This window comes from Anarrhichthys ocellatus, unplaced genomic scaffold (genome assembly GCF_004355925.1).
Source record: "Anarrhichthys ocellatus isolate YVR2014 unplaced genomic scaffold, GSC_Weel_1.0 scaffold1, whole genome shotgun sequence".
NCBI classification, from domain to species: Eukaryota; Metazoa; Chordata; class Actinopteri; order Perciformes; family Anarhichadidae; genus Anarrhichthys; species Anarrhichthys ocellatus.
The window spans coordinates 6096728-6124180 of NW_022280031.1; the positions used below are offsets into that span (position 1 = coordinate 6096728).

The window sequence follows — 27453 nt, forward strand, 5'->3', positions numbered from 1 at the left end:
TTTCACATTTTAAAACAGCAAATTTATTTGTCTTTAAAAAATAAAAAAATCAACTAAAAAGTATTACTATTTCATTGTCACTAAGAGAAACAGTACGGAAGCACTGAGTCTTTGAGCACTTTAATCGCTCTTCAAGTATGTTAATTCAGTTCATTAATTATTCTTCTGCAGTGGAAACGCCACCAGGACAGCAGGAGCCAGTTGGCCCAGAGGGCGGGGTTGCAACTCCAAACTTAAAAGTTCTTCAGAGCAATATCCTGGTTGAGGCAGAACCAGTGTTATTGACTTCACACATCCATACGAAACAAGTCAAGAACCCACTTCTATTTGATTCCAGTGACAAGTCTAGTTCCAGAGCAAAGTAGCTGATGTGCAAGCACCCCAAGTCTTCAGAGTGTAGTGAGCAGGAAGAGGAAGAGTTGGTCACAGAGGCTGACATGTTAAAAGACTGAGTAAAGGGGAACAAAAAGAGCAGACTGAAAAAACCAGAGTGGCAAGACTAGAAGAGAGAGAACGTACAAAAAAAGAGAATATGGACAACTAAATCAGCAGAGCACTGTCAGTTCATTACAGTTAAAAGTAAATAAAATCAATTAGCTGTATTAAAAATAGCGGTGACTTCAAAACAATACCACTTGAATTAGCTTGAAAGTAATAAAACTCTGAATTACAATTTCTTCTGTGGGAAAACAATGCAACGTTTTCCACATGTAAACAAATTCACTCAGAAGAGAGAAATCAAGTGTGCAGTTCTCTCAGCCCCTCCTTCACTACGATGCCCATTCACCCTTAACAGTATGTGCTTGTGCCAACTGCACCAAAGATAGCAAGTCAATACCAAACATCCAACCTTTTCTCCCCTTATTCTCTGTTGTGTTCTTCTCAAAACACCTTTCAGGAAGAGATAAAGTGACAAACCTCTGATGCAACCCTGCCGAGTGTTCAGAGAAGCTGCTGAAGAGGCAGAAAAGGAAGGACAATTGAGTTCCAACTCCCTGTATGGGTCAGTGTCCTCCCTTTACACATCAGCCCCAAATCCTCCGTCCCGTCATTATTTAACTAAGCCTCTCCAAGCTGGTCATCTGGGGTGCAGAAGAAAGTGATGCAGATACTCTGAAATGGCATCCCAGTGCCTCCAGAGGACGGCGAGGAGGATTACAAGGAGCAGCGTAGAAAGCGTGCGGCTGCGTGTTTTCATTAATGGGACGACACAGTTAGCCACTGTGGACACAAACACCAAAAGGACGGCCATGACAGCCAGCAGCACATTGATTAGTTTTCCCAGGAGAGTCCGTGCTGTGGCGTTCTCCAAACCCTCGAGCTGCACCACCTGCTGCTGCTGCTGCTGCAGCTCCATCTTGGAGATACGCGTCTGACACGCCTCCAGCGCCTCCTACAGGGTAGAGACAGCACTGTCAGGGAAATAGCTCTGACGACAAAGTAGAAACATGTTCATTTCAGTCAAGCTCACCTGAATGTCCCTCGCTCTTTCGTAAGACTGGTAAGCGATCTTCTCCTCCATGCTGGCTAGTTCCTGTTTCAAGTTCAGAATTTCATTTTGGTGCAGTTCTGTCAAGTCATTGAGTTGTTCTTCTAAACGTTCACACCTGCAAAACAGTGACAACAGCAGTACATCACAAACGGGACGATTTCCTTCTACCCGTACGGAGCTATTAGTGTATAGGATATGATGTGACACCTGTATCGTTCTTCTTGCAAGGTCTCCATGATCATCGTGTAGTCGCGCTGGTAGTGGGCCTTTAGGTTTTCAAAGGACTCCTCCAGTCGACCTTGGTTTTCCCGCAGCTCTTGGATCTCATGGAGTATGGCATCAAAGCCTGAGGCTTGGCCATGATCGAGGGTGTTGCCCTTGGAGCTTGGGGGGCCTCCGGGGGCTCCGGTCGTGCTGTTGGCTCCTGCAGAGCCGGAAGTAGCGCTCGAACAGTCCTCGTCACTGCCATACTTTGGGCTGGACTGCAACTGTCCGGTCCCAAGGGTCCTCGTCCCTCCGGGGCCAACACCCTCGTCTCCCTGGGTTTCATCCAAGGAATCCTTCAAAGCTGCAATGTTATCAGCACTGCCAAACTTGTTGCGGATGAGGGAGGCGATTTCTCTCGGCTTGGACACCACAGCTCCAGCTGCAGAATGAGTGGCATGAGAGAAGCTGGAGAGGCCCCCCGTCACCTGTAATGAGTGATTTCAGGTAAGTGGTCAGGCTGCGTCGAGTTAACAATATGAAAGCTAGTTTAACCGCGGTCAAACTGATCACTAACGTATTGATCACAGAGCCTGACAGCTTTAGCAGTTGTCATTAAATAGCCTTAAACACAAAGGAACAGCATGAGCTGGTCAGCTGCTCTGACCAGCTCACTGGAGCTAAAGACGAATTCTGCACTTTGGGCTAACCAGGTTTACTTCTTGCAATAATGAACATTTTCCACCCATTACTTTTGTGTTTGTGTAGTTTAAGGCACAACAATAACTCCACATTCCTGTTTGTTTTCTGCATGGACAAAAGTCTCTTCATGACTATTGACCATTATCGGCAAGTAGACACGTTTCTGTCGTATCTGGGCAAACGGACCGTTTAACTGGAACAACTGAGGAACTAATTCAGATTTCTGCTTTCAAGTGAGAGAAGCCACCTTATTCAAGACTACTATAAACTGTTTCACTTACATGTGCCAGTAAAGCATGCGCCATACTGGCACACACTAAATGGAAAGCAGCCATTATTCATGTTATAACAGTCTATTCTCAAACAAGCTGTCTGCTCTCTTGACCCCTTTACTTTTACTCAATCAACAAATTTAGATGAAATACGGGACACTTTATTGGAGAAAAAGGTTATTAGTAATGTAGTGTTTTTGTCAATAACACCTCCTAAATATTCCTGAGAGTGAGTTTTGGCAACAAAAAAAAAAACAAAGAAGGCCCCCGGGAAGCACACACCTTGGCTCCAACATCTTTCAGCCCCTGGTGCATGTCTCGGAAAACATCTTTGGACTGGCGAGGGATGCCGTTGTGCTCCACCTCTCGAAGCTTCCGGTGGTAGTGCTCCAGCTTCCTCTGCAGTTGCTGGATAGTCTGAGCCGACTTTTGGTTCTTCTTCTCGAACACCTGTTTGATGCGAGCGCTCTGCTGTTTGTCCGCATTATTGGCGAGTTTCAGGTATTCAGCCACGTTGTCATCGCGTGCAGTTTGTTCAATTTTGATTTGTTCCGTGAGTTTGAGGATCTTCTGTTGTAGTTGGGCAATGGCCTGCTTAGTTCGCTGGGGGTCCGGGGTACTGTCCACTACATCATACCCATCTGCACCGTAGGGGAGAGCACTGGGTGACACAGCAGGGCCTGATCCATCATAGCGGTCCAGCTGTGAACAGAAGAGAAGGGGAAATTATAAAGAAATAATTTTCATCATTTAAAGTTTATCAAGACAAAACATTAAAATCACTGTTTGTCAAGATAGAACTTTGTCATGCATTATTGTGCGAGCACTGGGTGATGTATTGCTGTCAATACTTTGGTGTTTATGACCCGGTCTAGTGCTCTAGTGTTTCAAGTTGTGCCTAATGAGAACTGTTACAGTATCTAACGTGAACACTGATTAAAATCGGTTTAAAACACAGTGCCGCAGTGTGTTTTTTACTAACATTTGAAAACCTACATACACTTGTCACTACACATTCACTCTTCACAACAGCAGATGGCACTAGAAGAACAAAAGATGCCTTTTGGCTGTCACTTCACAACTCCACTTCAAGGAGTCACAGGTGGAGAGATGCAGTGACTATTGTGGGCAACAAAAGCTCAACAATAAGACAAGAGGGCTGATATGAGGGGTCATTTAGATAAAAAGCCCAGTGCAAATGATGTGAAGCCATAAACAGACATCAGAGCCTTGAGGCTCAAACTGAGGCGACAGAAGGAGAGCACAAACTGAATTGGTCCCATCATAAGAGCCCCTATTGGAAACGGACCAGCTGTTGAGCCCCTTGTACTCTGAAGAACTACTCCAAAGTATTTCCAGTTTAAGTGTAAACCATAAAGATAGAATAAAGCATCGTGTTTATCTGAGAATGTACAGTACAGGAAGATGCATTTAAAATTCACATTGACGGAGGCGATTAGAAAGAGCTGCCAATGAATAACTTAACAGAGGTGTTGGTTTACACGCCAGCATTTAACAATAAATTACCCATTTGATTCCATACATTTTATACTTAAACTGTAGGTATCTAGCACTAATACAAAAAAATATGAAGTAGGAAAAGGTTCTTGGATAATGACTTTTGAATCTGCCCTTGGCAACAAAAAGACAACTTGTTTCCACGGAGGATAAATCAACCTCAGTTGATGATTATCGATTACAAATAACAGGTCATATGTTTCCTAAGATAAATGGTAACACAGGGGGGTGAAGCTTATGACATCTGTTAATAAACTTAATTCCAGCTTCCAGTGAGTTGCCAGAACAGTGCGGCATTACCCCTCGTCGCTTTACGACGTCTACGTTCTCCCGATTTGTCATTCCAGAGATTCTCCTGTCACACTGGAGTTCAAAATACTTTATCATCTGCTGTAATTACTGTGTCAGGTTTTATAAATTATTGTTCTTTTTTTTTTACACCCTTTTACAGTGTCAGCGGTTATAACACTGAAGGTGTTGTTTCCAGATTTCTATCACGATTCAATGTGAAAAGAAAACATCCTACAAGTTTGAGTTTGTTTATTCCTGCAAGCCGTCTCTGACCTCAAGTACACTCAGAGACAGCAAGAGTCTAAATTTAGAACGGCTTAAAGCACATAGTCACCAACTGCTCAAAGGCCATCGCTGCATCTCCCCATTCACCAGTTCATCCAGGCACATCTCAACCATTAACAGCCTTTAACACGTTTGCACAGTTCACTTCGTTTTGATATTCTTGCACAGATATTAGTGCATGACTCGGTTTTATCTTCTATTTTTACAGCTAGGTTGCAAACCATGCATTGCATGAATGCACAGTGTCTCTTTGTATTACGATTTATATTTGAATGTTTTATGTCCTGAAGCTAATTTTTCTATGAATACAACAATTTCAGGATTAAGTTCAGTAAAATAAGGCCATGTGTTATGTGAGTTGTACTGTGCATGTACAAGGACAGATATTTAAAAAAAGAAATATATATAATTAGGAATTAATTAAATCACACTGAAAAAATCCGTGAGTTAACTGTTGGCGACACCGTTTTTGCCTATTATTTATTTACAACTTGGCAAATTAGCATTTTGGAAAGTGATACTGCATTAGCTATTAGCAGTTCCTGAGTCCTCAGTAGTCAAACAATTACTAGATTACTTTTTATACTGAAGAAAACTGCTAAACGTGATGAATACGAGAGACGTTCTGTAGTTACATGAAGCAGCTCGTTTTCTATGATTTCTAAGAGAATTTATGAGCATTTCTCTGTGACGGACATTGGAGATCTCCCTCCCTGTAAAGTGTAAGTCACGCTGATTCCAGAAGTGCATTTCATGTCTCCGTGTTCAGATTTGAGTGAATTATGACTCACACAAGGAGAGCCAGTCGATTTTTATTTTCTCCTTCTCCATGCGCACCCACACACTGCCACTCTAGGCAACTGCCTATGTAACCTATATCACAAACCTTGTATAAACACTGGAATGTCTTCCTACTCTGTAAAGAATGTACTGTTGGATGTCCGTGGTTTATTTCTCACCTGGACCACGGAGCAGAACTGAGACACTCACCTTGTCAGGCTCCTCAGTTGAGTGGTAACCAGACGTCAGCAGAACGTCAGCTAGAGCCGGGCTGCTGGGCGTATCTGTGGTCGAGGACGAACGTGGGCGTCCAGCCTGCAGCAGGGCTTCATGGGTGCTGCGCCGGTGGATCTGCGGGCTACCTTTCTGGGGAGGCTCCCCGGTGCCCCCCACCTTGCTGCGGCGGCTCTGCAGGCTGGTGCCACGCTTCATTGGTGGAGCACCTCGGATCTGCTGCAGAACACGGTTCAGAGCTGCGGGAGGGGCGGAAGCAGCAGGGTTGTCAGAATCCAAAGGGAGGGCCGAGGAGGCCGGAGCGTCCCCTACTTCTGACCCTACATCAGTGGGTTCGGAGGGAGGGGCGCCTGTGCAGGACGAGACAGAGTCATGTGGGGAAACGGAGGAGCGTCGGCGCTGTGGCTGGAAGAACTGCTTCAGGCCATGGCCCAACGCTCCCATGTTCTCCAGGGCATTATGGGTGATTTTGGACAAGCCATGCTCTGACTCCGACGCCCTCCTGCCGCCCTCCAGCTCCGCTCGGCCTCCCGTGTCCGGCTCCTCTGGACTCTGCTCACTACAACCCTGATCCATCAGCGACCTCCAGTTTCACAGTGAGGTTCTACTTGGGGGTGCAGGGGACTAGCTACGTCCCGTCGACACCCCCCCTCTGAGCGACTTGTTGCGAGCCGGGAAGCAGAGGGGATGGCGCTCAGTTGGGCCTTTTGAGTGGACATGAATCTGTGGCTTGGCTCAATGTCATGCTTGTCTACCACAAAAGGAAAATAAAACGGATTACGACATGCAGAAGTGAGTGGTGAACATAATAAGAAGCAGAATATAAAACATCCAGCAACATAAACTGGGTTGAACCAGACATGACCACTTTTTGCAAAATATTCATGATCGAAAAAGTATATTTTCTCTCTGCTGAATGAAAACAGTAGGTATCCATTTGAGCCTAACAGCATGTGGCATGTCTGACGGCGCCAACCCAGTAATGCAAAAACACAAAGTCTACAAAATAAACAAACTTTGAGAACAGTTTCTGAAATGTCAACGTTTGGTATATTGCACATGTTGAAGGTCAATGCCTGAGGCTGTTTCTGAACTCACTTTCTATTGTTTTTTTCTGGGTATTGAAACCCGACTTTAGTTGACTAATCACATTTCAGAAAGTATTCATAACGGAAATTAATAATAAACATAATTGAGAGTGCTTTGATGACGCTAACAAAGAGACTACAGTGTGAAAAATGTAAATGAAATTCTAAACGGACAGGGATTATTATCCAATTCTCAACTGATTAAGGTGTTCAACGATCCACGGCGGCCTCCTCTTTGCCTCTCATTGTATAACAAGGCTTACATCCTGTAATGTAAAGGACCTTTCCGAGAATTTGGCCCTCAGATGACAGATTATATAAAAGCATTTTGGTTTACCAACATGTAATGAGACAGTGAGACAGAAAGCAAGAGAGGAGGTGAGATAGAGAGTGACAGAAAGCTTACCATCCGCCCGGCTTCTCCTCTACTGACTCACAACTCGGGATTGGCTAAATGAACAGAAATAGAAACAAAAACAGAAAACGATACGGTTAAAAAAGAAGCATACTGTAGCATAACAAAGAAATACACAGAGATAAAAACAAAGCTTCAATTTAGTAGTAACTGGTAAAAATGTACAAGATTATTTAACTAATGTGCACGCTATCCTTAAATACAAATATCTAATTTTCTAAATTTCTAAAGCCAGAAACATACATCGTTAAATAAAACCTGAATAGCACCCATTACCAACAGTTACAACACCTGGGTTTCTCGTAAAGCCCAGAATACAATTAATTTCTACAATATCAACAGTAAGTTTGAGATGTACCTTCCTTCAGTCTTCGAGCACCAGGCTGGTTTACAGGACATGGTGAGAAAAAGCATGTTTCTCTAAAAAGCAAATATCCAAAAGCCTAAAGGGACGGGTCTGACTACAGTACACGGATTATTTTGCAAACAAATGGAAAAACGATTCCACGAGTCAGCACTAAGTATCACTTAACAAGCCAGCAGCACAATCTAGCACCAAAAACCCTCTGAAAGGCTCCATTAGTGGAGCGCAGTGACTCACTACAGCTGGGCCTGCTGTTAGCTCTGCCGTGTAAGAAAGCACTTTGTTAAAGGGTAGGTGGTAGTGTAGTACAATAACGACAAGAGTAACCAAGTCTTGCTGATCAACATGTTGAATACATGCTTTTATTTTTAAAACTATTACTTTTCACTTACTGCCGTCCCTCATCTCACTCATTGCTCAAAACAAGTGAATCCATCAACAGATTCACATCCCTCCCTCTACAAGGACGATACTTTAAGTAACTCTAAACTACAATCCCTCAAACATAAGTCAACCATAATGAAGTTATATAAGACATTGTCTTAAACCAGAGCTGTCTACACTCAGGTATGTGTGTTTGTGTGTATGCAGGGTTCCATGGCTGCTAGTTTAAAACTCACAGATGACAAATATAAGAGCACATTGTACCTGCACTTGGAGCTACATGTCATAATGTTAAGGCTAACAATTATCATATATAGACTATGCACTTATACAAACAACTGATTTAACGCAGCTTCTAAAACAGTCACTCATTTCCTGATCCTGAATCACTGATTATAGACAGAGACACGGCCATTCAGTAACTCAGTGGAACGCACTGCAGAGGAACCTCAGAACAAGACAGAGGAACACGCAGACATGGACCTTTATCCCTCATCTACGGTGAAAACACCACGACGTCGGACTCCTCTAGAGCTAAGGGCAAAGATTTCTTTTCAAAGTGGGTCAACCAACATTGGCCTATCACTCTCTGTACAGGCTGTGCTCCAAGGTCACACCATCTACAGAGTGCTGTGCATGGCTCGCAGCATCTAAGCTTTTCCTCGTGTTGAATAAACATTCCTACAAAATGACAGCAGATTACATGTTTGAGTCTGGATGCAGGGTGTCCTCTTGGGTCATTGCTACATCGGCATAGGCTCACATGCTTTATTACAATATTCAGACATTTGCACATATTACTGAGGATTAGCATTCATTAGTTTCAGACTGTGTTCCCAAAACACAACAATGTATTCATGTTGAGATGTAATACTGGAAATGGTGCACATTCAGCAGCTCGTTTGCATTGTCTTTCTATTCTTCTCGTCACATTTAGTCAGAGGACCTTGTAAACTGTAATAGTGTCTACTTGTAGCAGGTAAAACTACAATTATTATTACACACACACATATATGTATATATTTATACACATAGTGATTCATACTATTGTTCAGCAAAGATCTATAAAAACAAAAAGCTTTAAATACAATAGAGACACAAGTACAGAGACACATACCTTCAGATGTGGTCATCAGCAGATGATTTGTGGATCTATTAACACAGGAAATGGTTTAATCCAAGTGAATTTCCAGCACTGCTTCCTCTGAGTAATTCTTACAAATGGAAAACTGGTGGGATAGCTGTCAAACTTTAGTCAGCTGTTTCCATGGACATTTAGAAAAATCACATGCTGCAAAGACAAACAAAAAAACAGAGGCAAGACAAGGTGAGAAACGGTTTTCTATGAAGCAGTGCTGGGCGGTATACCGGTTGATCCGTCTCCAATAATTGCTGTATTAATGACGTTCTTCTGCATGACAGAGTAGCCTATTGACATGCTCTATAAGCTATCTGTGATCACCATGAATATGGTTTCACTTCAGTATTACTCAGTTATTTGTTCCCCTCAAACTAATTAGAAAGAACTGACAAGTTTGGATTGAACTGTCAGATATTTACACCATCAGATCTACACGTAAGATGCTATTTTAATAATCCTCACATCCCACTTGTTACCAATGATTTTGTTTGGCTTCATGATACCAAGAGGATTCAATATATATTGTAGACCAGAACTAGATTATATGCAGTCTGAGATTGACTGATAACAGTCACCACACAACAATTATTCTGTTACGACAACAAAACTTTCACAGTGCAAAATCTGACAAGTAAACAAAAAATGAAAAGTTTATATAAATTATGCAACATCTAAACCAACCAGCTCCTGGATCAGAGGAGAAGTGTTGCAGTCGGTGGAAAACAACTGGCTCAAAAACCTCCAGCCACCTTGATATTTTGAGGAAATATAACCAGCATGTCAGCAGATTTCAGCAGCATTAGCTGGTGTACAAAGTAGAACATTGGAGGATAAAACCCAGATATTACTGTTGTTATTATTAATATAAGTATTATTTTCATCATTATTATTATCATGTTATTATGAAACAGCCATTTGAGGGTAATATCATTTGAATAGAAGTGATTACTCAACACAAACAAACTAGTTCAGCCATTTTTACAACAAGCTCATCCAAGACTGTGGTTTAAAATAGCAGAAGAAGAACTCATATTCAGCTTTGTACAGCACAGGCCTCCGAGGCGTTGTATCTTAATTAACTGTGTAATGTTAATTAATGGTGCCGAATAGCCCCATGGGATTATGTGCAGGAAATGAACCACACAACTGAGATAAAGTGATTCAGCGATGACTCAACAACAATACATCATGACGTTATCTCTCCGAGTAAACACGCGGATAGACGGTCATACGTGCATTCCGATGAGATCATCGCCACCCAAATCAGTAGGAACAATACAGTTTCCCTTTCTTTAGACCATTTAGTTTTTCCAGCTAGTTAAACACGCGCTGTCATTAAACACGCTAAGGTTAGGGCGCGTACTGTCACCACGCAGCTCAGGTTATTTAATTAAATTACTCCCGAGGTTACAGGTGCATTGGTGTCATTACATGGAGGGTAACTGTAGTAACGTGCCACCCGGATGCTCACCAATTTAAAAGCAGATGGTGTGATCAAATGAATCTCGTTCACGAGCACCGGGGCGTTGTTTTTGAGTTAACGTTAATAAGTTACTGAAAATAGTCTTGAGCCCAACGGTTTAACGTTAGCTAAAGATAAGAAGAGGATGAAATTAGCAGCTCCCTAGCCAACGTTTCGTAGGCCTTGGCCGTTAAAAACATTCAAATGTAGCACGTAAGAGCTGAAAACGTCCATGTAGTTAATCGTGTAGTTGGAGGGTGGTGCTGACCGCTGTGGTAGATGAAGTCCTGATGAATCGTTGACCCCGTTTTGATGGCTTGTCTGCCCCTCTGGTAGCTAGCAGTACAAGCTAACGTGGTGCACCGGGAGGTGTTCGTTTTACTTTACACTGCACACCGGTGCTGCTGTGCGGGGCGGGGTCACGGTGTTATGTATTAGGTTAGGTTTACTGCATATTTAGCATGACACCTGTCTAACTTATTGTGTCTAACCTTTAAATTATGTCTGCAGTTTTGGAGTATTTCTATTTTTCTTCAAATTGATGTATAACAAGGTGGATAACATAAATGCTAGAGCATGTTTTTACACATTATGTATGTTTTTAGACTAGGTAACAGAGGACAGACTACGTAAACAATCTTTTACATTACACTTCAACGGCCAACATCACTGATTTAAATATCAGATGGTGACCATCATGTAATGTGAACCACACACTTCCCAGGACAATCCAGTAGATGACTGCTTTACCTGTTCAAATAACTTAAAACACACTCCTGCATCAGGATGTTGGTTGTTGTACAGTCATCACATAACCACAGGTGCCATCACTGTTTAGTGATAGATAGCCCCTCTTATCTATTTGACCATCAAACTCTTGTATCTAAAATTGAATCTTGCAAGAAAGTACCAACTGTCACATTATTAACAAAGACAAAATGAGACATTATCAGCTCTTCTCCACATATGGAATTATGTAACTCCGTTTTATAGAAATGCAGAAGACGCCTGTCCTCGCAGGTGTGAAAGGCTCCAAACACACCAAGTCTGCATTAGCTTCGACCTCCCTCTTTGTATTGGTAACATAAGCCGGAGTTTAACTGAGGACAAAAATGGTTCAGTCAACTAAAAGTAGTTCAATTTAATTGTACATGTTCTAGTCTGACCGTTGTGATGTAATTGAATCCCGGCCCTGAGTGTTGTCTCCGAAGTTAAACCTTTAAAAAGCACACGCATTCATTTGCTTTTTCGCTCACATGTGAACTACCTGCAACATCGCCCGTCCAGACTACCCTGGGTGGTAAAACAGGCGCTTACTCGCCGCCTTGGCCACTCAGCCTGTCAGTTAGCAGCCTGGCTAGACTCTCCCTAGCTAGGAAACATCACTTCGGCCATGGTTAGCTACAGGCGAACAGGGCACCTCGCCAGGCGGGCGGCGACAATTGGATAAACGAGGCTAATCAACCGGAGCCCTCGGGCACATCGGATAACAGCGTATGGAAACACATTTCATTCATAGAACGGTGCGCAAAATGTGTGTTTTGCTGGCTTCAACTTACATGGGCGCTGAGAGGATTGTGTTGATGACCGTTCATTTCTCCCGATGGTGGAACACTCCCACGGTGACGTCAGACAGCGTGCTCGACGTCAGAACAGCTGAGCGCCAGACGACCATCCCATATGATCCATGCAGGTGATCCAGTTAAATTGCAATGATATACATTTATTATTATTGTTAGAGATTTGGGTGGAGCTACTTTTGAGGACACTCTGGTCATGTCCTCGGTCATTTGTTTCTTATTGTACTAATTCAACCGTTATCAGACTCAATATAAATACTTTTTGACGGTTCTTAGGGCAAGAAGGAATTGTCTGTAAGCTTTTTTTGCCCACCACAGTGTTATTCCAGGCAATGCTGAGAAGGCTTTGAAGTATGTGGAGTAAAAATTATGACTATTTGTCGATAAATCAAATAGTCAGCAACTATTTCGATAATTTCATTTATTTAAAGCAAATATTACAGAAGTCATTGCTTTCAGCCACGCACATTTTCAGATTTGCTAGTTTTCTTGGACATAATAGTAAACATGACGTCTTGGTCGGATGAAACTCAAATTCGAAGACGTGACCGTAGGTTCTGGGAAACTGTGATTCATAATTTGTCTACATTTTATGACATTTTATGCAGACCAAATAATTAATCAAGAAAACAATAGGCAGATTAATCAGTAATGAAAACAGGTGTTAGTTGTTGCCCTAGAAACATTCTTCAAGCGGAGAAATACAATTTACTGAAAATATGACATACCAGAATAAATAATATATTAATAATCATATGAAGAAGAAAAAATGGACTAGGGTAGACATGAACTCAGTGTTTCTAGAGTCCAGCTACGGCCCTGGACATCTTTACCCATCAAACTGTTTTTTGTTTTTTAAACATTCAACAAAAAAACAGTAACTGTGCAGCTTACTTTGCCCTTTATTCTTCTTCAGAAAAATGTAAGTTTTAAATTCCTCTTACTATATGCAAAGCAAGAAACGTTAAAAAAGGTTAACCAAAATGCACAAAGGAGAGTCTGTGAAGCTCCTGGAGACCGTCAGCAGAACTTTTACCGGTTTCTTGCAGACGATTTTGGCCTTTGATGAGAAAGGAAAAGATGAAATGAAGGCATGGCACGGTACACACAGACGTTGATGCTGTTCAGATGGAGCTGGGTGTGCAAGATGATCAGCAAATACTGGAATGGGAGTCTACTGAGGAACATAGTGTGCTGGCATATAAGGGTGTGGGTAATAAAGAGGCATTTGAGCCGTAGGCTTTAGAGTGGTAGCTGCGCTGGTTGATGTGGTGACGGGAGTTTTATGTCTATGAGAGGCATACTTAGGAGGATATAACACAGGGATGTGGTAGGTCTGCGGATAACCATGATATGGTTTGGGCTGCTGGATTATGGCCCAAAGAGCTTGAGGTTGACCTTGTGGAGGCTGCAGGTGTTGTGAGAATGGCAAGAAAGGATATTGAGGGGGCATCGGAAACTGTGGCTGCTGGGGAACATAAGGCTTCCCATCATGCTTAGTGGTGGAGGCCGGTGTGGTTAACAAAGCCTTTGTGCTGGTGGCAGGAGGAGAAGGAGGAGGAGGAGGAGGAGGAGTTGTTGGATGGAAAATTCCAGGTACCATGGGAAATTGTGGGAAAAAAGTTCATGGATACCCCGGCATCTGAGGTAGTTGGGCCGGGGGAGCAGCAGTGTTTTTATTAGCAGTAGATTGTGGGCTGGGAAACAGATGGTGATGAGAGAACTATGGATACTGTGGCAAAGATGGGAATGCGGGGTGCTGAGCTGCAGGTGCCTCTTGGTTTTCAGTGTTGGGAGTCTGTAGCATTACCCGAGGGAAGCTGTGGATGTTGTGGCAACTGCGCCACTCTACCTGTGGTAAGGGCAGGATTGTGTGAGTGGGCCCGGGAAACACCGGGTGTTGAGAAAAACATTGGGAACTGGGGGTACTGGCTCATCAATAAAGCCGGGACCCCCATTGACTCTGACACTTACATCCCTAGGACAATTTCTTACAGTTACACACCCCTGCACATCTTTTTTTCTCTTACTTGACGCTTTAATAACATATCTCTTATTTGTTTGTTTACCATATTTTATTGTAAATTTTCCTATCTTCTATTTTTTTAATTATGTCTTATACTATTGCACTGTGTTTATTGTTATGCACCAATACCAAGCTAAATTATGTGTATCTGATTCTGATTCTGAAGAAACTGTTTAGGATACTGCTGGACCTAGTATCGACGCATAGTTGTTATAGGCTCAATGTCCAGTAATGAAAGGCATGAGACTGAGAGCTCAACATCCGCCAACAGAAGAGAGAGTAAATACTTGTCATCCTGCAAGGAAACAAACTGAGCGAATCAAAAGCATGTGTACATATCAGCTTCTCTTTTTAACCACAAGAGGGCCCACCCTACCTTGATCTTTCTGCACAAGCCTATTGTAGGGTGCAATGAGGGTCAGTCCTCCAGAGAGCAAATCCGCAACTGCTACAGACCGATAAAGGAGACTTCCACTTGTCAGACACGGCAACAGTTTTAATAACGGATGAGAAAATGATTCTAAAGCAGTTTTTTGAAGCTAATAAAATGCCAATATGTTAAGTCACTGACCCTTAACTTAACACCAAATTTCACCACCATCCCAGAGAGGAAGCCGTAAACAAGGAGGTGGTAACACAGCATGGCAAGACACTGTCAATGGTGCCCCCCCATAAACGCAGCAGTATAGTATATAATCACTACCCTGCAGTGTGGAGGGACAAACAGGCTCAATCAAATCTAAGAAGTTCCATCAGTCAAAAAGTTGATCAAACATTGAAATTTATTTACAGAGTTATGAAGATTAGCCAAAGACAAAGTTGGAAAAGGGCTTTAGGAATATTATGTTTTGGGGAAATATCAACATGCAGTTTGACTTCAGCCGTGTTTCTTTCTAACTGTTTCATAGATCCATGAGATATTGTGAATATTGACATAGGAAATTAGCCTTACCTGCTGGGTGACATGGCAGCCCTGGTAAGGGGCAGCAAAGCCATATCTCTGCGGGACCTCTTCACAGAGAAGCCAACGGGCATTTGAGACAAAGGATTAAGAGGTCCTTCATCTGTTTGACATTACAAAAAAAAGTTTTAACAGTTTATTGTGTATTGGACAAAATACCAAACTCCTTGTATTTATAAAACGACCCACTATCCACAAGAAAGTGAGGAGCTCTGACCCTTCAGAGTCATCAAGTTGTCACGACATTGCACCGATGGATCCATGTGCTTCAGTTTTGCAATCATCCAATCGTGCAACACTGAAAAAAGGCACAAATTCAGTTTGATGATTGAGAAATCCAAACACACCAGACAGCCATAATAAACTGTGACATAGCTCATTCAGAACTGATTCATGACTCATGTTTAATGAAGGATCTGGAGGCGTTTTTGAACAGTTGTCTCAATATTTTGACAAGTCTCGATACAAGGACACATATGCACGCTACGAGTTAGTGACATGATACATCCGACATCCAAGATACATCCGAATAATCATTGACACGTTCCTCTACAGCTCCACTAGTCTTCAAAAACGGCACATCGTCCTTAAAGACAAGGCAGCTTACTATTGTTTTTAGTTTCTTTGCACATGTTAAATCAGATAACCTAAGTCTTGGTATTCACAGAGTCGCAATAGCTTTTATTGCTAACAGGCAAGAAGCAGTTCATATTTTCCATGTTCGGTTTAAGCCAATGAAGCACAAATGTTCATTTCTTAGCATTCAGAGATGAATGTGGCAGTTTGCATGTTACAAATATTTAATCAAAGCCTACAAACGGAGGCCTTTGCACAATAACAGCTTCTTTATCAACAGCTTGTCTGTAATTATGTTGTACGGAAGTTAGAGTCACCGTGACCACAAAGTACAACATATGATTTCTCCAAGGCATGAGTACATATGGCATGTTTTTGCTAATCAGTCTGGTGCGAGCAACCCGAACTTCAATTAGACTACGACATAAGCTAAGCGATTTATTAGACTGAGCCACCAAAAAGTTGTTCTTTAGATGGATCAGAACAATAACCCAGTCTTTCTGAGTTAAATTGAGTGTATTTCATTAAAAAAAAGTTCGGCTAAAAAGGCAGTTGAGACTACTTTTTAAAAAACACATTTAAATCAAATTGAGTTATAATAAGGCTTCTGTTGGTAAACAGCACAAATCAAGCATTAGAGCAATATAAATGCAATTCTCAATGTTTCAATGCAGCATTTCGGCACAGGCTTTTATCACTTTATTTTATACACAATGAACACAATCATATTCATTGTTTGCAGAGGAAAATAATGCAGCTTTCAAATATCATCAAAGGTGAGCCAAACAAATGCTCACATGACTTTAATCAGTGAAGTTACGACACTAATCGGATACAAGCCGGAGAGAGGTGTTGACTGGGATGATAGAAATGTTACACTGGCCTCTCCTGCATACACACTGGCATATAGAACAAGCATTATAAATCTCTTGTGAAATGCTCATAATATCCACTGGGAATCATTTCAACACACTTGTGGATAAAACACATCAACATTCAAATATTTCAGAGGACCCAACGAAAGTCAAATGGCAATGAATTTGAATCAAGTCAATTTTAGACCAACACAAGTAAAGCAGTTTTTGTTTAGATGAGACCATGTCTTGCGAGAGTGTTACTGTCCACGACAGCTCAGAGGTCTGTGACATCACCTTCAGACCAGTCATGCTGATGCATCACTGCTGAGAGAGTTAAATCTGTCCTTCTGATGTGCAGCAGCTGGAGACCCAACACTATCATTATAATCACTAGCAACACTAGGTGACTGCTTTAGCTCTTTAGATGCAGAAATAGACTCTGTATCCAACTTCCACCAGTAGCCTACATGAGCTGGAGGTAAAGTTATTGTACCACCATTTCCATCAGTGGTGTCTGCACCCATAGCGCACACTGCTGTTACTCGCTTTGCATGCTTCTCAATCCCCTGTGAAGGAACCCACTGAGGTACAGAAGACCTGAGAAGTGGATGTAGACGAGAGAAAGACTTGCTGAAGATTCCCATGCTGAATGGCCCCAGCATATAGGGAGAGGGTCTGTAGCAACAGAGGGAGAGCTGGGGATAAAGTTGGAGAGAAAAAGGTCTGCTACAAGTAATGGACTACAATGAGATAAAGCCAGCCCTCTAACCACCCATGGGTGCTGCAGCTTTAGCAGGAAAAGTAACAATTTCAACCCTCTGAGAGCGACCAGAGCGAGGGAAATCTGTGCCCACAGAAGGAGCTGCAGAGGAACATTATGGAGTGCTGCCAGAGTAGCACAAGAGAGGATCTGACGGGTGCCATGAGGATCAAGCAGAAGGAGGACACCACGCAGACTACCACTCAGGATCAGGAGAGTGTTTGCCAAAATCAGGGCATCACAGAGGGGGTGAGGAACACCTGCCAGTCCCATAACAGCCAGGGCTGTGCCATCAATACGAAAAGGCTGGCATATCCAAATACATGTAGTTCCCAGGCAAATGCCAGTGTGCGGCTCATGTCATCCCAGAGCAGACTGGTGCCATTAGAGTTTGTGAGAACAATGCAAGGACACAGGGATCTCTGGGTCCTGCATTGTTTTGGACAGGGAGTACAGGGCTGTCCAAACCTGAAAATGAGAGACGGTAAGAGGGAGGAAGAGGAAAAGTTGTGTTTTTGATGCTGGAGAAATCAATGTGTAAACATACAGTATATTTTGATTTAATTGTGTATTTTACTATGTAGCTAATGGAGAGTATTTTTATACTACATTTGATGACTGAAGAAAAAAGAACTGACAATATTTTGTAAGGCCTTATCATTATATCCACTTAAATCAAATTGATTAGGAATCATATCATCTTAATTAACTAAATGCATCTTATTATATGTAAACACAATTATATTGACTTACCATCCAGAAAATCAGCATTTACTATGGACGTATGACTGTCCTTCAATTGTTCTGAGATCATGCGCACACTGGAGAGAGTGTGTCTTGTAATTAAAGTATTAGCTTTGTCAGCTCCTTGGTCTTGAGGCCCTGAGTGGTGCAGAGTAAGAACTGGTGTTAATGTGATTCCAGACCAAGAAGGGTTTTCATTGCTGGCACGCTCAGACTCCTTTGCCATGATGAGTGATGCTGTACTGTCAACAGTATGTCCACTGCCCTCCACAGAGTAACTGTTGCTCTCTGAATGGAAGATCAATTCACTGGCCAAGATGTCCGGGGCGTTCGTGTTTCTGCCTGTGCTTCGAGTTACTCGCACTGAATCAGAGTTGTCCAGCGATTAAGTTTGAATAAAATACCCAAGTGACGAAAGGGACACGGTTAGCGTAACGAAGAGCAAAGATGAACGCCCCATTTTTCACATTTAGTCCAAATCCCCAAATCTGTAGAACAACAAAGAAGACAGAAATGAACAGTCAGGCACATCAGACTGACATTATATAGATTACATTAATGTAACTATTGCACTTCAAAATAGACCCTTATTATATATCAATGGGATGCAGTATTTTTACAGTACACTGTTGTATATGCAAATTAGTTGATAGTAGAAAGACTTTAAAGAGCTGAAGAGTCACACGAATTCCCAGATAATGAATCTTGCATTTCAATCCTATAAAGAACATCATTCTCCTGTGTAATCCAGTGGGTTTGCACACTCCACAACATCTATGGATGGTTTGTCTCAGCTAAAATACGACCCAGCTGGGCAAAAACATGGAACTTCACAGCATGAACCAGTCTGATCAGTCTGTGAGCTTTTGGTCACAAATGTCAGGTTGCCACTTCAATGATATGGACATCACACAGGACATGAAATAAAAATCATACATGACTGAAATGATGCATGATACTGCATCATACAATTATATGCAGCATGACATAAACATTTCTTACAAGTGACAAGATTTCCCAAATACAACCTCAGGTGAACGTTATTTCTGTTGAACCACAAGTTTAAGAAATGCCTTGTGTCCTGACTTAGTGTTGAGAAAGTGTACTAGTTACAAAAGTGCACAAATACAAAAGCATTAAAAAAGCTTTACACGCAAGGTAGCCTCTAAAACAAGCGGACGATTGTCCAACTATTCAACATTACCAAAACACAATAGCCCATTGCCGAAATAATCTGTCCTTTAAACTAAACAAAATACATTTTTAAATGCTCAATAAAACCAGATAAGTCAGATGTACCTGTGATTCCTTTTGCTCTTCTTCCATCTAGTGTGTCATGGGTAGCACTCCACCTCTAGATGCAGTGGAGTCTGATTTCTGATGTGGTACATAAAGAGCATCTCAGTGAGGATTGAACCCACAATCGTGCTCACAGCCATCAAGCTGACGTCTTATTTTATTACTGCACCGGCTGGTTACTTGGCAGTCTCCCATCCTGATGTCACCTGGGAAAAAATACCAGGGCCAATTCTGGGTTGGGGGGGGGGTGCATTAATGAGCATATTCTGAGGGGTCATTGTTTTCAAATATGTAGATTTAAAAATGAAACATTTTGTGTAAATGATTGACTATTAATAAAAGGCCCACAGACCTTACCTACCGTTGCACAGCTGTGTTAAGGTAAATCCCTTTTCTAAAGGATTACATTAAGTAACACAAAGTCACATGAAGTGATAATGTGAAGCCAACTAGACTCCAGCATTGTTTCATGTCAACTCTTTGGCTTAATAACTTGAAACGTATGAACATGCGAGGGACAAACTCGTGACATATGGAGAGTAGGCCAGATGTCATGCATGCTGTACGTTAAAATAACATGCAAAATAACTAAGTCACAGTCGCTACTTAGATCAATGTTAATATGTTTTCACTATTATTGTAAGCAATTTTTTTTGGAGAAAAATATTAAGGACATATGTGTATTAGTCCCTCCACCGCTTCCACCAGAGAGCCCCTGCAGTCTGCAGTGAGTGTGGGAATTAACTCTTCGCTATCCAGTGTGTAGAGGACATAGCCTATGCACACAGTACATCTGTGTTGGTCCACCTTAAGACGGGCAAGAGGCAGTTTGTTGTGGGGAGAACTGTGGGAGGCCCTCAGCAGCACATGCCTGGCTCTTTAAGGCAGACTGGGGAAGTTAGATTTTGTTAAAGGTACATGCATTCTAATGTTTACCATCAACAGAACAACCCTGGAAAGCATTTTAACACTGCTGGAGTACGGATATTTTCATGTGTCAATTCTAAATGACTCAACCTGGAACTTGGTTTCCAGAGTCTTGTTGTACGGAGTCAAAAAATATGGTGATAAGGGAGGTAGTCTGACAAAATAAGATCCATTTAGTTGCATCTTTCTGAGCTTTCAAAGTCATTTCACAGGCATTGTGGCATATAGAGATTATCGTGAGGCCAATGCACAACAGAACTCGGTGTCAATTTGGTTTTCATTTTAGAGAAAAATCACTCAATAAATGATTTCATTCAGATTTAATATCCAACTATATCTGTCTAGCTATCTATCTGGCTTTCTATATGTCCTCTTCTATTATCCCCCACTCTGTTTTTAAGTGCCATACAATAAAGGTAACATATAATAGTGAAAGGTCAGGTAATATTCTATGGCTCTAAATCACCCAATAATTGTATTGGGGATTTTTAATTTAACAAACAAATTAGGAAATATGATGAAGCATCATTATCCAAGCCTACAGCTTGCCTGTAACCCTGTGGCAGCATGGCTCGTCTAAATGCCATGTTGCCACCTCTCAGAATGGGAACTCTAGTTAACGGGACACAGCGGCAGGCCGTCACTGGCTGAGCAGTCTGGAGAGGAGTCGCGTTATTTTTGGGGCCTAACTTCCGTCATTTTATATCTCCCGGGATAAACACAGTGGAGGTTTTCGCATGTGTCGCTGTGAACGTGTAGGTTGTAGTAATACCACTCGGAGTTCAAATGGATTCATAAATATGTGCTTTGCTGGAGCTGTGAAACTTGTTTTTCCACCGTTGCGTGCCTGAAACAAGCAGACGTCAGACCTCGCCCGCTCGCTGCTGCTGTTACATTTTTTTTTATCGCAATCTAATCACCGCATTGTTTGCGGGATTATACCGCCGCTACACGCGCTATGTAGTTAAGTGAACGGTGTGGTGACGGTAGCCGTTAGACGTTTATCGGGATTTTAGTTTTAAACACCGTGCCTTGGCGGAAAGGAGAGGATTTCGTTTTATTTAAGGTAGCATGACAGGATCCAGAGCCATCGAGCTAGCTAGCTAGCTAACGTTAGCACGACGATTAGCAAGCTTTATTTTACGTGCAATGAATGGACTGCTGCTTTAACGTGTTTAAATGTGCTACCAGCTAATGTTGATTGCTTAATTTACAATGATTAGATATCACAATGGCTTTCGGTGGTGTTAAATACAGTTAACAGTTGCTAGCAAGTAAACTATCCATATGGGCTGTGTCCAAAGAGTGCCTCGCTAACATCGTGAAGCTAACGTGCTAACCACTAGCTGTAACGTTGACACCATTATTATACAGTCAGGACACAAAGTCGGGCAACTATTTTGTTCGTGCCCTCTACACATTTAACCAGAATCGTCGATGATATTATAACAATTTAAAATTTAACTAAATCCGTGACTGTAATGCCTAACTAGAAAAAGTTGAAGCGTAGCTCAGTTATTGTATTACAAGCCAACATGCACTTTGTCCCGTGCACTATGATAGACTAACGTCCACATATTTAACCAGCAGAGATTTAAATACAAACAGCCAATTATGTAATGCCTATATATTTCGTGTCTCCCTCTGCATATGCTTCACTATATATCTGTGTTTTCAATGCATTGTAAATGTGAGCAGTTTAATTACATTCTCAAATGTTGTAAAATGCATCTTTGTAGGTCAATTGAGGATGAATGAGCAGGACAGTGGGGTGGTTTCCTTTGATGAGTATGTACGGCAGAAAGCCCGCACAGTCCCTCAGCACAGGATGAAGGAGTTCCTAGAGTCTCTCGCCAAGGGCCCAGAGGTGCTGCAGGAGTTCAGCCAGCAGGGAGGGGCCGACACCACCACTGCCATGGTGTACCAGCAGCAGGATACCAGCTGTGTGTACACAGACAGCACGGAAGTGGCTGGCTCTCTCTTAGAGCTAGCTGGTCCGGTAAGACCTAGTCCCTTTTTTTTATATTACTGATTTTCTTCCCTGTGGTGCAATCCGCTGCACTTCATATATGTGCATGCTTTATGACCGGTACAGGTGACCTCGGCAGAGATTTCACCTCATCTGTCTGTGCATCAAGAGTCTGAACAGCAGCTTCAGGTGCAGGTTAGTTTATATGCCAATGTCACTTCTTATATTATGTCATACTGTGTTTTAATGGCACAAGACAAATGGGGTCCTGCAGGGCCCAGAAACACTGTCACGACTCACTGCCAAGAGGAAAACAAATAAGAAGGCAGTGTGGTGTTTTGAGTCTTTAAGTTAAAGTTAAGTTAGTGAAGTAACTTTGCTCTCTTAACTCTGATACTTTCACCTTTTTATGTAAGGTGCCTCGTTAATCCATTCAGTAAAACATTTAATTTATTCCTTCATTTTGTTCTGGTTATTAGCCTCCATGCTTCCTACTGGTTGTTAGGAGGTATGTGGCTACACATTAAAGTGGGATCAATCATTCGCCTTCTCGCTACTGCTGCACTTGTGACTGTCACTCTGTCCTTCATTTTTTTTTTTATGTATAGCTTAAGCCAATCATGGAAAATTCCACAATTGACAATCACTCTATTTTGGAATTTCACTACAACAAAAACATACAGTTGTGTAACTTTTTCTGTGGAGAACAAACCGTTTCTTTGGTTAAATTCAATAAAACTGTGACACATAGATTGTGTCACCTGCTAATTATTGATAGCTTTTGTAGTAGAGTAGCTTCAACATTCCCATCAGAAATGTCATCAATTTGAAGATACTCACTTTACCATTAGAAAAGAGAACTTCACAGTGTATTAAGCCATTAGCCATTTATTGATTTGACTGCTGACTGGCCTGTTTTGTTTTTCCAACTCTCCCTCTGTGCCAGGTTCAGATTCAGGAACAGCAAGGCCAAACAGTTGGCCAGGTTCTTCAGGTGGCCTCCCCCTCTCAGCAGGACCTGCAGGGAATCTCAACAGCCCACTTTGTCCAGCAGGGAGAGCTCACAGAGGAGCAGCAGCAGCAGGTACAGGATTTATTCAAACAGTCACCCATATCAAGTGCATCCATGTGATGCCGGCTTGTTGACTGTGTCATCCGTGTGCCACAGATTCAGGCACAGCTGGTTGCAGCTGTAGCTGGAGGACAACAAATCCAGTTGTCAAGCGGACAGCAAATCCAGTTACAAGGAACGCAGCATATTCAGCTGCCAGGCGGCCAGCAAATTCAACTTGAGGCGGGCCAACATATTCAGCTCCAGGGTGGCCAGCAGATTCAACTACATGATGGCCAGCAAATTCAGCTCCAGGGGGGCCAACAAATACAGCTTCCTGGTGGCCAACATATTCAGCTACAGGGTGGCCAGCAAATTCAGCTACAGGGTGGCCAGCAAATTCAGCTACAGGGTGGCCAGCAAATTCAGCTACCTGGTGGCCAACAGATTCAGCTCCAGGGTGGCCAGCAAATTCAGCTTCCTGGAGGCCAACACATTCAGCTACAGAGTGGCCAGCAGATTCAGCTTCCTGGTGGCCAACACATTCAGCTCCAGGGTGGCCAGCAAATTCAGCTTCCAGGTGGCCAACACATTCAGCTACAGAGTGGCCAGCAGATTCAGCTTCCAGGTGGCCAACAAATTCAGCTTCCAGGTGGCCAACACATTCAACTCCAAGATGGCCAACAGATCCAGATTCAGACCATAGAGGCCATGTCTCATTCGCAGCAACAGGACTCTCCCAGGGAGGCAGAGAGGAGGTCCGGCACGGTCTCAACTGTCCTCCAACCTGCCAAGAAGCGTAAGGTGGATGTCCCTCTGGCTGTATCGTACCAGGGCCAACAGGTAGCCACAGTTCTAGCCATCCCTCAAGGGCAGCAGCAAAGCTACGTGTCCCTACGACCAGATTTGCTCACTGTTGACAGCGCACAACTGTACAGCACAACAGGAACAATCACAGGTCCCACAGGTGAGACCTGGACCATCCCTGTGTACTCCACTCCACAGCAGCAGGGGGTAACTCACATTGCCATCCCACAGGACACGTACAACACAATGCAAGTCACCACTACCAACGGGAAGGACAAAATGTCCCCCAATTCCTCATCAAGGTCCACAGATGTGCAGTCGGCCTCCAGTGGGACACAGGAAGAAATCGTACAGACCCTGTTCCCAGCTCAGTTCATGAACGGGAACATTCACATCCCTGTGGCAGTGCAGACTGTGGGCGGGACTTACAACACTACACAGTCGGTGCACATATGGGACCCAAATCAACAGCAGAGCCAAGTAGAAGAGGGACAAGAGCAGCAGCTCCATCTGCAGGTTTGAATTGACCTTTTCATTAACTGATATGTCCGATGCTGTAAATAAGTAATCTTATAATATTTAATATGCTGGGATGAGGATGAAAAACACGGCAGACATGTATCGTTAAAGTCAGGAACTACTTCAATACCTTGAAATAGCCCTGGTGTCCGTTTGACTCACATGTGATTTTTACACCAGTCTTGAAAAATCACCTGTAAATAATTTTACGTAATCATACAATTATCTAGCTTAATTATCATCATCATGCGATTACAAAGGTGCATTTCCTCCTTGCTGCCCTTTCCACCCCCCCCCCAAAGCATTAACTGACGTTTTTACTTTGGTGTCCTGCAGGGCCACATGGAGACAGAGGGTCAGGCTGAACCGCCTACAGAGATTATGGTTCCCATCTGCCTGAAGCCGGAGGAAGGCCTGGAGGTCTGGCGTCTTTGGGTGAAGCGAAAAAACACGGAGCTAAACAAGCAGGAAAAGACCAAGCTTGCGCCCATAGGACGTAAGTCAACTACCAGTTATTTGAACAGGCATCCTTATTTGACATTTTTCAAATGACACCAATGACTTAAACTTTCAGTATGTTTTGATTCCCAATGTATTCACTGTTAATATTGTTGTTAATCACTTTTATTCGGCTTAAAATTGAGCATGTTTCCATTAATAGCACTAACGCAAATGTTGCCTCCGCTCCTCTCTCCGTGGTAGGTCGTCAGCCGCTGCGTTATCAGGAAGACTTGGTGTCCAGCGCAGTAGCTGAGCTCAACCTGGGTCTCTCTCTGATGACGCAGGAGGCACGAGGATCAGACGAAGAGCAATTCACATCCGATGTTCTATATTATGTTTTTTTGTGTATACAAAAGGTCAGTATCCCAATGCTCAACGATGTATAATGCCAAAAGGCTGTCTCATTTGAGATTTAACCCCAATTTATTCATTTTTTCCAGTATCTCTTTGAAAATGGACGCGTGGATGATATTTTCTCCGATCCGTATTACACACGTTTTTGTGGGTGCTTACACAAAATCCTGGATGGTTGGAAACCCAGTGTCCATCCTTTAGGTGGGAGAGACTCAACATTTATAGTTTCTTTAATTTGTTTTATAGAAAGAATTGCTCATTGTGTGTTCTCATCTCAGGTTATGTCATCCCAAGTCATGTGACAGAGGAGATGCTGTGGGAGTGCAAACAGCTTGGTGCACATTCACCAGCCACATTGCTCACAACTCTAATGTATTTCAACACTAAGTGAGTAACCTCGTGTCGGCACCGAATGACCCGAATCTCTTCCCTTCAATGACACAGACGTGTAATTGCTGTGTGTGGTTTATCACAGGCATTTCCACCTGACAACACCTGAACAGCACATGAAAGTAGCTTTCTCCAAGGTCCTAAGACACACGAAGAAGAACCCCGCTAACGCCAAGGACAAAGCAACTAGCATCCGCCTTCTCAAAGGACAAGGTCCAAACAGCGCCGGACAGAAAGGTGCTCAAAACAGTAAGCCACTCGTGTAAATCTTGTTGTGAGTCACAACCTTTTGACAACAGAAGTTGCCTATGCTGAACTGTTGTTGTGTCTGTTTCAGGAACCGATGACATGTATGAAGAGCAGATCGAGGATCCAGAGAATCCCCTTCGCTGCCCCATTAAACTCTATGACTTTTATCTCTTCAAATGGTGAGCGACTCGATCACATAAATCCTGTGTTACTGGATCATTCTTCAGTGTAAATATATTGGGGGGGGGAAAACTAAACTCCCTTTTCTTTATTGAACCGCTCTTTTCCAGTCCTCAAAGCGTTAAGGGACGTAATGACGCATACTACATGACTCCAGAGCCCGTCGTTGCACCGAACAGCCCGATGTGGTACTCATCTCAGCCCCTCACGACTCAGCAAGTGGAGCACGTGCTGGCCCGCATCATCGTGGTCCGAGAGATCCAGGAGATCATCGCCATCGGTCCGGACATCATGAGCTAAATTTGAGAAGACTGACTGGACTCGTGGGAACTTGGTCTCCTGTCACTGATTGTTGACTATGCAGTATCCATCCTGATTCTATAAACCCCAATGACCATCATCTCAAATCAAAGGGATCAATCATTATCTCTCTCTGAGGACTGCGTCACAACGGCAAAGATATTTCTGTTTCTGTTTTCTGCTGATTGGTTGGACCGTTCTGTCTCTTGACTACCTTTGTAAGCCATTGCCTCTGTAACCTTTAAACTGGCAAGTAAGGGAGACGTTGGTCTCACGCCTGCTGGACTATGATTGCCCTCCTGTCCTCTGAGCTCTGCAGAGATGGTACATTTTCTTTCTGTAAAGGTATCAAAACAATATGAGGATATTTAACCTTTCTCTACTTAACCTCACAGACCATTTACCAAATAGTCTCTTCAAAGTCCAACTACACGACATCTTAATGGACATTTACAGGGACCACTTCTCACAACTTTTATTTTTTGTTTTTTGTATACTGACTGCATTTTGGATCATGTATTGATACGTTCAAAGCTGAAGAACTTGTGCCTGTTTTAAAAATTTACGTCATAATTTACGCTTGTGGATCATTGAGTGAGTTGATCCTCAGATATTCACGCGGTCAAAGTGCTATATTGTAGTCATTCAGGATATTGGAAACATATTTTTCTCAGGTCAAAGCTAGTGATTTGAACACCCTTCAAGGATTTTTGCCAACCTATTCCTGTATGTATGTATAGTAGGTTATTAAACAGAACATACAGATGGAAA

The 27453-nt window shown here is 42.7% G+C and overlaps 2 protein-coding genes across 11 annotated transcripts; one reads left to right on the top strand and one right to left on the bottom strand.

Moving 5' to 3' along the window:
• tmcc1b (transmembrane and coiled-coil domain family 1b) lies at positions 1 to 12289 on the bottom strand. Of its 4 annotated transcripts, none has more exons than XM_031875091.1 (8): positions 12192 to 12289; positions 9147 to 9320; positions 7273 to 7316; positions 5755 to 6529; positions 2953 to 3372; positions 1700 to 2184; positions 1472 to 1607; positions 1 to 1393 (listed from the first exon to the last, which is right to left on the bottom strand). In XM_031875091.1, the coding sequence occupies exons 4-8, from the start codon at positions 6352 to 6354 to the stop codon at positions 1079 to 1081; spliced, it is 1956 nt and encodes a 651-aa protein (XP_031730951.1). In that variant the 5' UTR covers positions 6355 to 6529; positions 7273 to 7316; positions 9147 to 9320; positions 12192 to 12289; the 3' UTR covers positions 1 to 1078. The 4 variants fall into 4 exon arrangements, with proteins under 4 accessions (XP_031730951.1, XP_031731123.1, XP_031731037.1 ...); XM_031875263.1 differs by having other exon boundaries at positions 11900 to 12275; XM_031875177.1 differs by having other exon boundaries at positions 10901 to 12275.
• On the top strand, positions 12256 to 27453 carry LOC116397881 (glutamine-rich protein 1). 7 transcript variants are annotated; one of them, XM_031873960.1, is made up of 12 exons: positions 12256 to 12325; positions 22102 to 22361; positions 22458 to 22526; positions 23278 to 23415; positions 23500 to 24705; positions 25045 to 25204; positions 25411 to 25565; positions 25650 to 25764; positions 25842 to 25950; positions 26039 to 26190; positions 26291 to 26381; positions 26493 to 27453. In XM_031873960.1, the coding sequence occupies exons 1-12, from the start codon at positions 12313 to 12315 to the stop codon at positions 26680 to 26682; spliced, it is 2658 nt and encodes an 885-aa protein (XP_031729820.1). In that variant the 5' UTR covers positions 12256 to 12312; the 3' UTR covers positions 26683 to 27453. The 7 variants fall into 7 exon arrangements, with proteins under 7 accessions (XP_031729820.1, XP_031729676.1, XP_031729747.1 ...); XM_031873816.1 differs by having other exon boundaries at positions 12298 to 12325; positions 26039 to 26202; XM_031873887.1 differs by having other exon boundaries at positions 12298 to 12325; positions 22458 to 22520; positions 26039 to 26202.